At 52.5% G+C, this 16920-nt stretch overlaps 2 protein-coding genes across 15 annotated transcripts in view; one reads left to right on the forward strand and one right to left on the reverse strand.

The window, feature by feature from the left end:
• The window catches only part of LOC109451094 (protocadherin gamma-C4), a 108258-nt gene extending 102932 nt beyond the window's left edge, over positions 1 to 5326 (forward strand). For all 14 annotated transcript variants that reach the window (XM_074313686.1, XM_074313681.1, XM_019739024.2 and 11 more), the window contains one exon: positions 3313 to 5326. In XM_074313686.1, the coding sequence (XP_074169787.1) occupies positions 3313 to 3539 (227 nt within the window). In that variant the 3' untranslated portion in view covers positions 3540 to 5326. The remainder of the gene's footprint in view (positions 1 to 3312) is intronic.
• Positions 5327 to 7634: 2308 nt separating this feature from the next.
• DIAPH1 (diaphanous related formin 1) overlaps positions 7635 to 16920 on the reverse strand; it is an 87669-nt gene continuing 78383 nt past the window's right edge. Inside the window, exons 25-26 of the mRNA XM_074313689.1 lie at positions 15607 to 15693; positions 7635 to 9592 (exon numbers count right to left, since the gene is read on the reverse strand). Coding sequence (XP_074169790.1) covers positions 9435 to 9592; positions 15607 to 15693 — 245 coding nt within the window. The 3' untranslated portion in view covers positions 7635 to 9434. The remainder of the gene's footprint in view (positions 9593 to 15606; positions 15694 to 16920) is intronic.

A 16920-nucleotide genomic window follows, 5' to 3' on the forward strand; every position in this document is an offset into this window, starting at 1 on the left:
AAGGGGAAGAGAAGGGGAAGTGGCAGAGGCGGCTAGCCTTCCCGGACAGAGCCAGGCCCAGGTCTGGGGGGCTGTAATTCCAGAGAGGCCAGATGCTGAGCCTGAAAGAAGGAGGCAGCTGGGTCTGGGGAGATGCCAAGTCGGGTTCTTGTGGGAAGTAAACAGACAGTCAGGTATATTTAGTGCTTGTGGCCTTGAGCCTCAAGGCCAGGAAGCAGGCTTTTTAGCCTAAATCCAGATTTTAAAAACAGAAATGGAGTATTTATGGCCCCAAACCCTCTCAGAAGGTCCCCTGGGTCACTGCAGGCTGACTCCTCTGTCAGGGCTCCCCGCCTCTGGCCCACACAGGACCTGACCTGAGTGTAAGCCTGGGCCTTGGGGAAGGGACCCTGAGGGTGGAGGTGGCAGGGTCAGGCCCTACTCTCACTTTCACACCCACTTCCCTGCCCTGGAGCCAGAGAGGTTCCTGGAGGCCAGCCAGCCAGGCCTGTAGGGCTGCTGAGGGGGGTTAAGTAAGAGAGAAAGTACACTTGGGAGGCTTTTTAAATAAACATCTCAGGGAGGAGGTGTGCTCTCAAGGAGCCTGCGGTTTGCAGTTCAGCTGGCTGAGATCTAGCTTGACCAGGCGACCCTGGGCTACTGCAGAGTTGCTGCCCTCGGCCCTGGGATAGGGAGGGCAGGAGGCGAGGGGAGATTGTGGTGCCTGGAATTGCTTTCCCTGAGGAGCGGCTGGCGTAGGAGAGGAGGCCGGCACCACTCCCAGGCCAGGGCATGCCTGGGTTTTCTTGCTGCAATTCAAAGTCTGTTTCTTGGACCAAGGGAAAACCCTGGTCCCTGCCCAATGTGGGTCTTGCGGGGGTAGAAGAAAGGGCCATTGGAGAATTGATTCTACAGAAGGTCAGAGCCCGCAACCCAACTTCTCCCCCTCAGATTTACAAATAGAGAAACTGAGGCTTGAATCATGCCTGGCTTCCAGTTACCCAGTCAAGCGCTTCCTGTCTTTCTGCCTCATTTCTCCCCATTTCCTCTTCCTCCACTCTCCTCCCTACCCCCAGCCTCTGAGCTCTCCCCGCTAGCCCCTAAATCACTCTGGAGTCTTGGCTCTTGAAACCGGATCTGGCCTCCCCCGCCCCCAGCCCCTCCATTCCTAGGCTGGAAGCGGGAACTGGGGGGGGGGGGGCTGGGGGCCCGAGCAGTCCAGGACCCGGCTCCCTCCTGGAGTTAATTAGGGGAAACAAATGTCAGTGGAATGAAAGGGCTGGGGGAGGGGCCCAGCCTGGGAAAGGAGAGAAGGAACTGGGTAGCTGCTCCCTCCCACCCAACCCCTTGTCCCTAGCCCCTGAAGGCCCTCCAATCCAGGGGTTTGGGACTTGAAATGGAGGTTGCAGAAGCTGGAGTGCTGGAGTGAGGAGGAGGGAAGACCCAGGCTTGTCTCTCTTTTCCTTCTCTTATGGCCCTCCTTCCCCCCTCCTGTGCTGTTCTTTGAAAATATTTCCTGTCTCTCTATTTCTTAATCCCTGGTTGGTTTCCCAGGATTACTCAGCCTCTCCGGCTTTAGTCATCCTCTCTACCCACTCCTAGGGTCTGGGGTGGGGGTGGGGAGTAGAGGGAGGCCGCGAGGAAAGCTCTTCCGCCAGCTAGGCTGGGGCTGGGCTGGGCATTCCTGGGGCTTTAACCTTCCCACTGCCAGATGAACTCAGGCCAAAACTCCTGGTTCCTCCCACATCCCACTCCACCCCATCCCCGTCCCCCAGTAATGACACATTGGATGATGATGATGATGATGGTGATGGTGATGATGACAGCAGCAGCTCACATTTAGTGAGCACTTACCAAGTACCTGGGCACTAGATGAAGCACTCTCATTTAAGCCTCACAAGAGCCCACTGAGTTAGGAGGTACTTCTGTACTTCTCTCCTTTTAACGTGCATACACATCACCTGGGCATCCTGTGAAGATGCAGATGCGGAGTGTGTGTGTTTCTAGCAAGCTCCCAGGTGATGCTGAGCCAGGGCAAGAATTTGTAGTTCTTTGGACCCCAGTGGGAAGTTGGGCAGGACGCTGTCTTTGCTGTCACCTGGCTGACACTGCAAGCCCAGTCTACACTGTACCTGTCATGCAGGGTGTCATGCGGGGTCTCTAGTCCTGCTCCCCACATAAGAATGCAGGACATGGTGAAGCCAAAAAGGAACACCCACGGAGCCATAGGTAGGGGAGTCACACCACTATAGTCTCGCTGGTGGCTGGGTTGGAGACACAGGAAGCAGGAGCCACACTATTCGCAACCTGCTGTCCACTTCTCTCTGCCAACCAACCTCACTTGCTAGCTGCAATCCGCGCTTGCAGGCTCAGCCACCATCTTCTTGCGAGCCCCCATTTGCTGCTAGCGTAGCCACGGCAGTTATATTAGTGGCCAACGGCTCACTGGTTACAGCTGACGGCCAACTAGCCACAGCTGATGGCCACCCAGTCACAGTTGATGGCCATTTACTATCCGAGTAAGTACCTTTCCACATGAGGCCGAGAGCCTGGAAACTGCACTCCTGGCTCTGTCCCCACAGTACCTAAGACATCTGGTCCTGGGACCATCATCTTCTCAGCCTCTTAGAAGACAGCTCCCAGCTCTGTTCTCTCCCCCTCCTTTCCCCTCCTCAGAGGGGTGCTGAGGGCCACGCGGCTGCTGCTGCTGGTACTCCTAGGCCTGACCCCTGCTCCAACCGGTGCTGGCTGGTATGGCCTGGGCTAGCCTTTTGCCTTCTCTGAGCCTTGCTTCTCTCATCTGTAAAGTGCAGATAATACCACACACCTCACTGGGTTGTTGCGTTCAGGTTAGAAGCCATCATGCATCGCACCATTGAGCAAAGTGCTTGGCACAGAGGGGCTTCACTGGCTGTTCTAAAATAAAGGCCTGGAAGAGCGCCCCCTCCTGACTAATAACAGAACTACTAAATACCTACTCTGTGCCAGGCACTGGTTGGAGAAGGAAAGGAGGGTGCACAAACCGTGGTGGCAGGTCCCCAGGAGCCCTCAGTCAAGTATGGAAAACAGAGGCTCCCAGGGCAGGGATTTGAGAGCAAGTGTCTCAACCCTGAAAGAAATAACAGCTAGCATATTTTAAGCCCTTACTTTAAGAGAATAGGTAAAAGAGCTCTGAATCAAACTGAGGCTGTCATTCCGGAGCCCCTGACCTATCCGTTGTATGCTCAGCATGGTCAGGACCAGGTGCTCTGCAGGCATTCATTAACCGCGTGTGCTGTAAGAATGACTGCTGCCGACACGCGTTTAGCCCCTGACCTTTCTGTGTCTCTGCAGAAGCCGCTGATGGGAGCTCCACCCTGGGAGGGGGCGCTGGCACCATGGGCTTGAGTGCCCGCTACGGGCCTCAGTTCACCCTGCAGCATGTGCCCGACTACCGCCAGAACGTCTACATCCCTGGCAGCAATGCTACACTGACCAACGCAGCGGGCAAGCGGGATGGCAAGGCCCCGGCAGGTGGCAACGGCAACAAGAAGAAGTCGGGCAAGAAGGAAAAGAAGTAATGTGGAGGCCGGGCGTGGAGCCACAGGGCTGCTTCCCCCCAGCCAGCCCAGCCTCTCCCTACCTGGACCCAGACCTCAGATTTCCAGGGCTCACCCCCAGGATCCTGGTCAGGGCCCAGGCCATGCTCCCCTTGGGAAACAGAAACAAGTGCCCAGTCAACACCCCCTCTCTGCCCCCAGGGGATTGAATATGCAAAGGGAGTTCTGCTGGGAACCCCCATCCAATCAATTGCTGTGCTCATGGGGTAGTGGGGTTAGTGTAGACATCATTTATCACACCCCATTTAGTTATAGCTAAACTCCTCCATCATCCAAATTCAGTCAGATCCAACTGCCTCCCCCTCCCCATCCCATCCCACTCTGCTCCTTCAACAGCTCCTCTTTCTTGTGTAAGGTAGTTGGGGTGTTGAGGTTCCTGGTGACCTAAAAAGGCTCATAGTTCTGAAGAGCTGGAAAGGCATCAGGACCTCTTGGTCTCTCCTTCAGTTCTCACACTTCCCCCAAAGCATGGTTTGGTGCCAGTCCCTTCCCCTCCTTCCAGAGCCTGAGACCAAGCTCAAGTTTTGGGAGATATGGTCACCATTCCCGTGGTACTGATGCTTGCTGGATTTAGGGAGGGCATTTTGCTACCATGCCTCTTCCCAGTGCCCTAGGGACCAGTTTTTGTTTTGTTTTGTTTTTCATTGTTTGATGTTACCACTGCATGCTGTGACTTCCCCCTCCCCAAACAAGAGACTCCATTGCATGTTCCAAGACAGTATGGGGTAGTGAGATAAAGAAGGAAAGGGTGTGTATGTGGAGGGGGACGGACAAAGCTTGACCCATCAGTTAACAGGGTCTTACAGGAGGCTCTGTATGACTCCAGGGTACTGACCAGATCCCCAAATTCCAGCCATAAACCAATCACCGGGCTGGACCCTCATTCACCACATATAGGGCTCCGCCCAGGCAGCCAGCTCTGGGCTGAGCTGCCAGCACCAATGGATTTAAACTGGCATTACAGTCCTAGGAAGCTCTGAGTAGGTTTGGGACCAGGTCCCCTGGAGAGGTCAGAGGGGCCTCTGTGGGTGCTGGGTACTCCAGAGGTGCCACTGGTGGAAGGATCAGTGTGCGCCCCCCCCCAGCAGGAAGGGAGGGCCAACTAGGCCATTCTTAGCCCTGGGTTGGGGAGGCAAGGGGCTAGAGCAGGAACCAAGAGGACAGAAATTCTCAGACCAAGATCAGGCTTCTCCAGAGATCCCCTGACATTCCCCAAGCCTCTGTCCTTTACCTTGCCAGGTGCCATTTCTACTCTGTGGCCACTGCCCAGGCCCTCAGTCCGCCCCCTAGTGGCCAGAGCCTGGTTAAAGTCCCCAGTGCCTCCTTGTGTATAAACCTCCCCTCTGCCCACCCTACTTCCACCCCCCGGAGTCCCGTTCCTTAAGCGGGGCGACGTGAGAACCCCACCCCAGTCCTTACAGTAGTGTAGAGCCCCCTCCCTTTTTCGGCTGGTGTAGAATAGCCAATAGTGTAGTGCGGTGTGCTTTTCCGTGATGGCGAGTGGGCAGCGGGCGGCGGGCTCCGCGCAGCCGTCTGTCCTTGAATCTGCCTGCGGCGGCCGGTGCTGTGTTTTGTGCTGTGTCCACGCGCTGCGGCGACCCCCTCCCCGGTACTGACTCCTATAGGCGCTTCTCTTTGCATAGTCACGTAGCTTCCCACCCCCTTCCTGTGTCTCACGCAAGTTTTATACTCTAATATTTATATGGCTTTTTTTCTTTGAAAAAATAATAAAAATGTTTCTTCTGAAAGATTGAACGTTTCTGTGTTAGAGATGGCGGCTCCTGGCAAGTGTGGGTGAAGTGATGAGCTGAGAGGTGCATGCTGGAAGAGCGGGATCGGGAGGCGAGTGTGGTGTGTCTTGGTTTTGGGTCATTGCTATGAGTCTGTATGAGCGTCAACTGTGGCTGTGTACGCTTTCAACACCGTTGTGCCTTTGTAATAGTGTGCGATTGACTGTAAGTGTGCTGGTGGAACTGTGTACGGTTCGTGTAATCGGCTTTCGACTGCGTTGTGGGGGATGGGATTTCTGAGCGCGGCGTGTCAGCGTGCAACTGAGTGCTTGCGGCTGTCTCCGTTGCGGTTCTAAGCGCCAGTCTCCAGGCAGAAGAGGAGACCCGGCACGGGGGCGGACGCGGATTGGCGCCCGGCAAACAGCGCTACAGAGGGGGCGGAGGATGTCTCCTTAATGCCCACCCCTTCCCCGCTGAAATTACCACTCCGGAGCGCCCTTGCAGGCTTCGCGGGAGGAGGGGGCTCTCCTTTGCCCGCTCTTCTCTACCCCCGCTGCCTAGGGGTTTGGGGAACACGGCGGGAGTGGGAGGGAACGCCGAAGGCGATTCTCCGAAGACCGGGTCTGTAGCTTAGGACTCAATTTCCCCATCTGGAATTCACCTTCCCGCTTGCCTCTCCGCTGCAAAACCAAGCAAATTGGAGGGCTCATCGTTTTCTTGTCCAGGGGTGGATGAGGGTGGTAGAGGGGAATGAAAGGGCAAATAGAAATTAGATTGCCCGCAGACCCAGATCGCCCTCCCTCCTTTCTCTCCCTCTCCGTGCTTTTCCATTCACTCGTCGGCTCGCCCATTTCCTCTGCCTGCCTCCTCTGCCTGCCTCCTCGAAGCACAGTGGGATTCCGAAGTTGCGGCAGCCAGAGAAGATGCCAGAAAGAGGGGGGCGGGGGGGGGGGAAAGACCCGGAGGGGCGGAGGGACAGAAAGGCAGACCCACTGGGGTTATCAGGGAGGGGTCAGCGAGGGTTTGCCCAACCACAGGGCTGGAGGAGGCTGTCTCTGGGCTTCCTCTGCGCGGGAGCCTCTGAGAGCCGGGTCACGCGTTCAGCTCGCTCCTTAAGTCTGTTGTTATGGAAACCAAGCCTTCCAACTAAGCATCTGGGGGCGACTTTCCTGCGTGGGAGGGAGGGTGGTCTGTGCGGTTGCTGAGATGGAAGCGGGGTGTTGTTTCTGAGAGCCAGGCTGCAGAGGGCGGGGAGCCCAGCTTCTGGGTTCTATTCCAGGCACTGGCAGAGCCTGAGCAGCTGTGGTTGGTCCTCTAATTGGTATGTGTGCCTATAAAGCGCTGAGCCAGAAACGCGTGGCCTGAGGGGAGAGGAAGCAGGCAGCCCACTCCCACATCCCCAGCCATACTGGTGAGGCAGCTGCCCAGGCTCCAGGGCTATTTAAAAGGCTTTTATTTCCAGCTCCAGAGCCTGCCCAAATGGGTTTGTGGTCCTCTCCAGGCCTCTCCCTGCCTATTCTGGGCCTGCTCGTTGCTTGTAGGTTTCTTTGTGGAGGTCGTAACATGCTCAAACAAGTATGATTCTGCGCAAGCAAGTCATCTGATGGAGCACGACTTCTGGCTTCTGACCTCTGCTGGGCAGACTCAGGTTTCCACCTAAATTTAAGCTCCTCCAGTCTGGATCGTGGTCTGTGGCCACTAAAAGGGGTGAGGGTGGGGGGATTAGAGTCAGATGTTTTCCTCAGCAAGAGGCACAGGTGGGGCAGGCGGGAGGTTCAGTTGGTTACAGCGCTGGCTCTGGGCAACTGGGGCTGCCGGTTCGATTCCCACATGCGCCAGCCAGCTGCACCCTCAACTAGAATGAAGTCAATGAGCTGCCACTGAGCTCCCAGGTGGCCAGATGGCTCAGTAGGTTGGAGCGCGTGCTCTCAACCACAAGGTTGCCTGTTCGATTCCCACACGGGAGGATGGTGGGCTGCACCCTCTTCCCCCCATAAAAAGATTAAGAGAAAAAAAAGGTTCACAGCAACAAAGAGGCATAGGTACTGCCAGGAAACTGCCATCTGGGAGTGTGGGGAGCTGGGGAGCTAGAATTGAGTTAGGAAAAGGGTTCCAAGCTGAGAGGCACATGGGGGGCAGAAGCCACCCATGGTAATCATTTCTAGGTCTGTGCCCATAGTGTCTGGCACATGATGGGCACCTTCCATTTTTTTTGACAGTGATTTGTCAGGTCAACCAGGGATTCTGCCGCAGGCAGGACATAACGGAGGGGCCCGGATGAGAAAAGAAAATAGCTCAGAAATGCACACAGCAGGCTGTAAGGCAGTACTGTTTCAATGCTTTATTAACAGTTGGAAACAAACCTAACAAACGGGAGGTGATGACATCCCAGAAGCCCAAGAGGCGAGAGAGAGGTTTGCATTCTGTCCCTTTTATTTATTTATTTTTTATTAAATGCATCTTAGCAAAAGTAGATTAAAAAAGAAAGGGTCAAAGCCCCAGATGTCAGCAGGGAGAGAGGGGACTGAGGGCGTAGCAGGCCCTCACACCAGTCTTCCCAGGAATAGCTCAAAGGAACTGTTCTTGTCCCTTCCCACACAGGCTCTAGTAACCAGAACCCTTCTTCCTGGCCTCCAGGCCGCCCTGCAAGTGCCCTTAGGTCTCCCCTAAGTTCCCCCTTGCTTTAACAACCACAGTTCTGGGCCAAGCCCTAACAGTGCCATTCTCCCCCACTATCTGGGGGTGGGAAGATGAAAGGAGCACGAGGAGGGCAAAGTGTCACCTTGAGCCAGAGTCTGAACTTCCTGTGGCGTGGGCCACGAACAGCTTGGCCTGCCCACTGTTCAGAAGAGAGCAGGGGTACAACATGTGGGGGCACTCCCTGTGCCCACTTCCCCAGTGTCCAGTTAGCATCTGTACATTTGGCTTGATAAATATATTAAATTTATAAAACACTCTGTGGTCTCAGAGCTCCCACTACTCTTAGGCCTGGTTCAGCTCAAGCAGAGAAGAGCTTCCTCCTGCCCCAGAACTGGATGCTGGAGAATCTGCATTGGCCTCAAGGGCCCAGAACGCCTGAGGGCTGAGGTGGAGGTCCAGGATGGAGGCCTGTGGGGAGAAATCCCACGGACCCTGAACCTGCCATCAAAGACTCTTATATATGGAAGGGAAAGGGGGAAGGAAGAGTTTTCTTTAAAAAAAAAAAAAAAAAAAATCTCATACAAAAATAGATCCATTTGCAAAACAATTTCTCAGCCAGGAGGCTCCACCTCCCATTTCCTTGGAGACAGAGGGTGAGGTGTTGGGACGGTCACAGGACAGCCCATACTCCAGATGAGATGCACCAGAGCTCTGGGGAGGGCACGAGGAGGAGCCATGGCTCCAGAGCCTGGGGCTGGTGCAGAGGGCCAGAGAGGCAAGGGCATGAAGCATGGCAGCAGGCTGGGGCAGGGCCCACAATGTCTCTGTGCCCTGCCTGCCCACAGGCTCTGGCCTAGGCCACAGTGGAACAGATAAAGGTGGTCTAGGTCCTTTTGGTTTGGGGAGGAGGCCTATCTTGGGAAGGGGGAGTAAGGGTGGGATTTACTCCCCACTTCCTTAGAAGCAGCTCCCAATGCCACACGGCTAGTAATAAATAACAATAGCCAGGAGAAGAAAGAGCAGAGCAGAGGTGACAGCAATGAAAGGAGTGATGTAGCTCAAAGGTTCATAAGCCCCATGCTATTCTCAGGGCCAGAGAAACCACAAAAGAAAAGCACAAACCCAGCAAGGTTGACCTATGGGAAGCCCACTGGAAGTCAGGGGCTGAGAAAGCAGGCGGGGCCTTGTCCAAAACAGGCCTCAGGGTAACAGAGAGGAGACACTTGGGGTTAAGGCAACAAACACGGGGCCTGCTTTGGTAATGCAACAGCCAGGGCTGGCTGGGCTGGGCTCAGGCCTCCCCACACTGCCCTTTCCTTCTGGCCTCCAGGCAGCTGAAGCTGTGAGTGATGGACAGACAGCAGCAGGCCAGAGAGAAAGACGGGGTGAGGATGGTGGGAGCGGCTACCCCACAGGAACACCTCCACGACCCTTTAGGCACATGCTGCAGGGCAGGACAGTCTGGGGCTCCACCGAGGGGCCCAGCTTAGCTTGCGCGGCCAACCAACTCCTTGTTTTCCTCAAGGATTGTGGGGACTCCCTCACTGATCTTGGGCACCTTGGCAGTAACAGCAGTCATGGCATCATCCTTGGTCAGCTCCGAGGCCAGCAGAGACGTGACTGCACACCCGGCCTTCCTGTTGGCTGCAAGAGAAGACATAAGAGATCTCGTCTGTGGAAGGACTGGATGCTAATCCCTTTCAAGGTCTGGGGCAGACATTCAGCCAGAAGCCATGCAAGTGTGGCTGCTCTGTCTGGTTCACAGAGACCCTTATTTTGAAGGAGGGGCAGAGATCCAAGATGATGTGGAAGACACCCTTGGGGGGCGTGGGGGTGCAGAGAGGATGGTGCAGGCAGGAGAGTGAGCTGTGCTCTTGCTTTCCTGTGTGAAAATAGTCCAAAGGTTTCAATACAGCTGGATAGAACAGGGTTCAAGTGTTAGCTATGTAACTTAAAGACAGATGAAGTACTCAAAATCGGTTTTCTCATTGTAATGATTTTGGAATTAAACAGCTCAAGCTTAGTAAACAGTATTATTTTTGTTTTCTTGGCAGTTCCCAGAAAGCTCCTTGGCCAAAACCATTTTCAGTCAGCCCTGGGAGGTCGTCCCAAGCAGAGCAAGGCCTTCAGCGGGCCGCCGGGGACGCCTGCAGAGGAGCTGCAGCTATGCACTGAGATCACATGCCTGTCACACTCTCACGTGTTCCACCAACCCTCCTCCCTCTCCCCAGACACCCACGTGCCCAGCTTTCTCCCACCTCCTCAAGGGCAGCAGCGGTGATACAACGCCAAGGCTGTGTATGTGGCTGGGGGGAGGGGTAATGAAAGTAGCTTGGGGAAGGCGGAGCTGGGGTCAGGGGTGGCCAGGAGGGGCCCCTACGAGGAAACCTCAGCCCAATAGGCTATGGGATTGTGAAGCTCCAGCTGTCATCCTGAACAGGAAGAGAAGAGCCAATCAATCCATGAGTTTCTTTCTAACTGCTGGGAGCCACCCCTGAGACTCTCATATTCACTAATGGAATCCAGATTTACGGCCCCAGTACCCTCACTAAGAAGGCAGCTCCTTGGGACCGTGCCCATCTCATGCTGTCTGCTTCTTCCCATGCCCTGGAAGCAGCATGGAGAGACCACATGGACGCGGATTTGGTTTCCTGGGGTGAAGGAAGAAGCCAGACACAAAAGGCCACATATGCTATAACTCCATTTCTATGAAATGTCTAAAATGGGCAAATCCATAGAAACAGAAAGTAGATTAGCAGTTGCCAGGGGCTGGGGGAGGGGGTGTGGGGAGAGACTGCTAATGTATATGGGGTTTCCTTTTGGGATGATGAAAATGTTCTGGAATTAGACAGTGGTGATGGGCGCACAGCCTTGTGAATATACTAAAAAACACTGAATGGTATACTTTAAAAGGGTGAATTTTAGGCATGTGATTTATATCTTAATTAAAAAAACAAAACCCAGCTTGCTGGGTCATGGGAAAGCTGAGTGGAGAAAGCCGTGCCTAAGCCTTAAAGGAGCGGGGACCTAGCTCTTCTCCACGCGGACTGCAAGACCAGGGCAGCCGTGGGACGTGAGCAGGGAGGACGAGTGAACAGAGCCCCAGAGCACCTCTGCCTTCTCTAGACCCTCCAGAAGCCAAACAGGGTCAGAGGGCTGTCAGCTTCTCGGCAGAAACATGGCCCAGGGCCACTGTGTTCACACGGCCCAGGCTACCTGTAGGTCAGCAGGTGCCCACAGGTTACCAACTACCTCACAGGCCTCCTCCTCCTCCTCCACCCAGGGGCCCCAGGGATTGTCTAACAAGACAATCTAACAAGAGGAGAAAGGATAGTGAAGACCCTGACAGACACAAGGCCCACCCATCTGGTTACAGGTGGAAGGTGTTTCTACTCTTAGTTCCTACTCTTTTCTGAAATACACCCTTGTCTAGTCCCTACGTCTCGTGTCCGGAAAGACAGTGGCTAATGGCTAACTTTATTGCTCCTTTGAATTCCGTCTCCAGCAGTTACAAAATTCTGCAGCTATCTGTGTGTGTGCATGTGTAACTTGAGGGGTATATATCCACTGAAATAACTTCGGGCTCCAGACCCTGGGAAAAAGAACACGGGGGCTCCAGGGACACGTGTCCTGGGCAACAAGGGAGAGGTCGGAGTTCAAGTGTGGCACGTCTTAAGCTGCTTCTCTCTTTGGTTTCTTCTTCTAGACTCAGAAGATACCAGTTGTACCTAATGAACTGTGTTTCTAGATTATTCTAGATTCAGAAAGCTTCCGATGCATTACCGATCTCATACGAATCAGGAGTCTATGGTAGGTGGGGAGAAGACCGAACTTCCCGTTTAGGCCAAGAGAGGAAGTGCCCTAGGGCTGGGCACGATGGGGCCTGAGGGCAGCATCAGAAACGAGACACTCCTGTCAGAACTGCAAACAGAATCAAGGAACCGGTCTTCCACTTTGTCTTCAGGGCCACAATGATGCTGAATAGCTGGAACAATCCAGAAAAACTGACTTCTGCCCCTCCTTTCTCTAGCTTCAGTACTTGTTAACACTATTGAAAAGTAGCCATAAGAAGCAGATACGTATTTTGACTATAGGGGATCGTGGAGGATTATTAAGTCATAAGAGAACAGTCCCACAAACTGTGGGGAAAAGGGAACAATTTTGAGACATTGGTCAAAGCTCTCTGAGGCCAGACTCCTAGAAGTCAGAGTTGGGCAAAATCAACCATATAACACCAGGATAGACGAATCAGCAAAGGTTAATGGTTTGGAAAAAGATGTTTATAAAACCCAGGCTAGGAACTACTACTAACGAGGAAGTGCTCTTGTTAATAAGCTTCCTTAGGGAAGAGGAAACTAGGACAGATGGGGCAATCATTACCATCCTAAAGAACTCATTATTGTCTAAAACTCTGCTAATTATAATTCCTGTCCTATTTTCACAGAAGTGGAGGGAGAATAACTGGTGGTATAGGAAATACTCTTAACCTTCTATAGACAGATGGTCATCAGAAAGCTCCCTGAAGCAATTTCTCCAAGTCCATAGCTCTCCTTGCTGGAAGGTCTGGCCTACACAGAAGAGTCACTGTCATTTCCTGTCCAATCATGTACACTTATTGGAAATATTAATAGCACTGGACTTGGCTTTCACAAACGTGGGCTACAGTTCTGGTTCTACTATTAGCCAGCTCTGTGGACCTGGACAAGACCTTACCTGCGTCTTATTACCTATGAGGTGGTTAGATGCTAATCACTAGAAGGTTTTGGAGTGTTTCCTAACTCTAAGGTCCTATTAGCATCGGTGGAGCCTTCAGGGAAGCTGGGAAGTGGCAGAGGAAAGGAAAGGGAGAGAGAGACATGAATTTCTTTCTTCTCTTGACTTTTATCCCAGTGAGCAGATGGCCTGTATATAAGAGGCCACAATTCAGACATGGAGATAAAGTTGAGTCATTAAAACCACAAGCAGACTCAATCATCAGCCTGAAATAGTAGCAGTAATACAATTACATGGATTCTTCCCCTTGACACTCAAACCATTATTCTCCCACACCCTGCAGATCACAGCAGTTTACATGTCACTTTTAATGAGCCAGCTCTGATAGTAACTTTCCTCTTCCAACTGCTCAATGGGTCTTTGTGTACTGGTCACTCCCTCAGGTCTCCAGAGACGGAGGGGTTTTTTTTTTCAACATTTTTTTTAAATCCTAGGGAGAAGGCTAGTGTCTTTGAATAGGGACAGCTGCCTCTCTGGGACTGAGGAGGGCTGTGAGGCAGATCTGCCTGATAGGGCTTCAGCTTTCTGGCTCAAAGCAATGGGCCAGGAGGAACAGTCAGAGACAGCCAAGCAACCAGCGAATCCAGCAACCACCGAGGGAAACCCACAGACATCAGAGCCTTTACAGTTTGAAAATGGGGCCTTCTGGGTCCAGCCTGGTTTTCTTCTCCTCTTAATCCTATTGTCACTGTATTAAAAAATACTAAAGCTGGAAAGGACCCTAGAGGCCATTCTAGTCCGACTCTCACTTTATACATGAAGAAACTGAGTCCCAGAAACTTGTCTAAGGTAACCCAGACAGCATCAGAGTTAGACTTGACTTTGAGTCTTTTGATCGCTACCTAGTCCTATGTTCTTTGCACTCTACTTCGATGCCTAGCCTTCTATTTACATTTAATGTAAGGCCACATCGCTTTATCTGATGTGAATGCACCCGTCTAAAGAGCTTACTAGAAATGTCTCCCCTCAGAGATTCTCCCAGATATGTTCAGGTGTGTTTAGTGAACCCAGAGCCCAAAAAGGTAAGGTTAAAAGATGAGCCAATTTAAAAGGTTTGTAGTTCTCATATTTATCGTATTTTTGCTTCAATATCTCCTAGAGAACGCTACTTTGACTAATTCAGGTCCTCTGCTGAAAAGTTAGGTTCCAACAGAATCCCTACTTCCTCTGCCTAGCAGTCTTGGTTTCCCACTTGGGAAGACGTGGAGAATGGGCTTCCCCAGCACAGGGAAGCCACTGATGTCTGGCTGCCTGTGGACAGGAAGCATCTGGGATTCCAGCATAGTTCCACAGGAAGAGGATTAGAAGGGAATTCCCCATCAAAAGGCTGGGAGCATAGAGGAGAACAGTGACATGCAATGTGCTTGCGTTTGGCTAGACATGCTTGCTGTAAGGCCACCTCACCTTATATGGTGGGTGGGAAACAATGTCGCAGAACCTCTAAACACTAAACACAAAAGAAGTACTACCAGCTGCATTCTCTACCCAAACACTGATCTATAAGACTAAACACTTGTCCCAGGAAGTTCTACACCCACCATACCCACCTCTCCTCCCCTGTACTCAGAGCCTGTACTCAGAGGATGAGAGAACACGGCTAAGAATTGTAACGAGAGATTCTGTGTAGGGAAGGTTCTGAAGTCACACACAAGAGGAAATTCCCGTCAGAAGGGAATTTACCCCAGGGTATTGTGAGGATGGGTAGAAACAGGCAGCTGGCCATTACAGATGAAACTCACAGTGAGTGAAGTGACCTCCAACATTTGGGCCAGGACCGTGAGTTTATGTGAGCTAGCAGGCTCTACACCCTTGGTCCGCAGGTCCCCTTTCCAGGCTGCGGCAGGTGCTAGAAGCCCTACAGATACCACTGTGTTAACAAATAGTTAAGCTCTGGCCAAAGCAAACTGCACAACTGCTCCTCTCTACAACTTAAAGTAGAGCTCATATCAAGCAGGTCTACAAAGGCACCACAGCTCTAACTCCCTCAGAAGTGGGAACCCTTAGCAATGCCTTTTCTGTACTTCCCATCCTTCAGCCTAGGAAAGAAGCCATCACTTCCAGCCCCAAAGGAACTTCACTGACACAATGATGCAGGCCAACACCACGTGAGGTAACCTTGGCTATACCTTCTTCTGGACTAGTCTGTAGGTCACTGTCTACTTCCTTCAAAGACAACGTCTCCACTGATCCTTCCTCATACGAACGCCTACATCACCTGTCCTCCTAGCCCCATAACTCTTCTTAGAGGCTCCAGCTCAACGTAATCCACTTCAATCCTCCAAAGGATGGGAGAGGAGGTTGCAGGGCAGGAAGCGGGGAAGGCAAGGGCAGTGGGGCTACCTGCACCCAAGCAAGAGGGCGTTCTCAGACCAGCACACTGCTGCCGCTGAGACGCGCCTTTGTGTCTGGGGGAAACGATGCTTAGCCTTCTCTCTGTAGGATTTTATACTTTCTATTATCTCTTTCTATCTCTTTGGCTTATGACGCTGACAGTAAGGACTCGACTTATTTTCTACTTCCTACACCTAAAGTAGTTTTATGTTTTGATCAATTTTTGTTTACACACTCAAATGCCCACCCAAATCTCTGTGTCCCACACCATGGTTTGCTTGTTCCAGGATTCTGCTTCAAGGATGGGGAGAAATGCAAGAATAATCAAATGTAACTGACTGCTGCCAGTCCCCCAAGCCCCAGTTCTCCCCGTCAGTACTTGCTCGCATGGGAGGAAGAGGACGAGACAATCTACTCTGCATGCAGGGACTACCGTGGGGAAGTTCCTAACCCTCAGAGCATCGCTACCAGCTCGTTTGCCCAAGAGAAGTAGGCCCAGGAGCAGAGAGGCCTCACCCCCTTCAACATGGGGAAGGCTCCGTTTGCTTACTTACCCTGCCGGGGTCCTCTCTTTCGTCGGAATGCTGCACCTGACTGCAGAGCTTCTAGAAGACTGTCCATCACACCTGTCTCATCACCTTCTGTCATGAACAAAGATGGAGATGTAAGCTCTTCAGGCCAAGCAGCAGGCATGTGCTGAGCCCCACACAAAACGCACGGCTACTGCTAGGCTTCCCCTCCCCAAGCGTGGCCAGGGGCTCAGAGCACAGGGCTCAACCTCAAGCCTCAGCCCATGTTTACTTGTTTGAAAATGGTGAAAAAAGCTTTCACTGCCTACTAACCACTGCACACCTTGGGATATTTTCCTGCTGTGCCCTCCTTCCCATCAAATCAAGACAAGGACAGAACTGCACGATTGTCCAACTCCAAGACCCCGATAAATCGAGACTGGGATTATGACATTAATAAGGGACTATATCACCCTCTCTTTATCCTAAAGTGTTTCACTCCAATTTACATAAATCTTTCACGGAGAGCCTGGTTCTAGTTTTAGTGCTGGGCTGAAGAAAGATGAGAGACCACTGAGCAAGGGTACATGTCGTGAAAGTACTGCCCCCAGTGGCTCTATCTTCCTGAAGCCAGCTCAGCATCTAAGAGGAGCATCCTGGCTGAATACAAAGAGTTAATGTAGAATTCTTGTTCCAGCCTGGCTCCGTTTCCATGGCAACAGCGCAGTGAGGTGAAATCCGAAACTGTGAAATCCCAAGGAGCCCGGAGGCTGCCAGCTACAAGGCTGGGTTCACTGCTCCAGGCGCCACCTGCTGGCTAAACATCACCAGTGCAACTGACCTACATTCCAACCTCATTTGCTTGCCCTGGGGACCCAGGGCCAACCAAGGCAAGGTCTGCTGGGCCACCTGATGATGGGGTACAGCCCTCATCTCATATGTTAGCTGGACTCTACCTTTGTCTAGTGCATCCTGAACAGTACCTGGGGGCAAACCACAGAGGCCTGGGGAGAATGGGTGAAGGTGAAGGATACTTGGTGTGGGCTTTCACAGCATTATTACAGCAAAATTTGTGGCTTATATACAACTGGGCTAAGAGCACGGAATTGCTTCCCAGAGAGTATAAAAGGAAGACAGAAATATAGGCTGCTCCTGCTGCTTCAGGCCTGATCTTACCACAACAGGAGCTGCCAAAGAAAAGTCCCTAGGAGTGAGAGGTGTTAGCGCAGCCCTCGCCTCTTGTGCTCGGCAAAGCACTGATTCTTGCCACACCCAGCAGCCCTGAGAACCCCTTCACTTAGACGGCTCGTAGCTTCTCAGGTTCAAGAAGGGTGGCATGAACTCAGTGCCGTGCACACT

The sequence above is a fragment of the Rhinolophus sinicus genome, linkage group LG10 (assembly GCF_036562045.2).
Source record: "Rhinolophus sinicus isolate RSC01 linkage group LG10, ASM3656204v1, whole genome shotgun sequence".
NCBI lineage: Eukaryota > Metazoa > Chordata > Mammalia > Chiroptera > Rhinolophidae > Rhinolophus > Rhinolophus sinicus.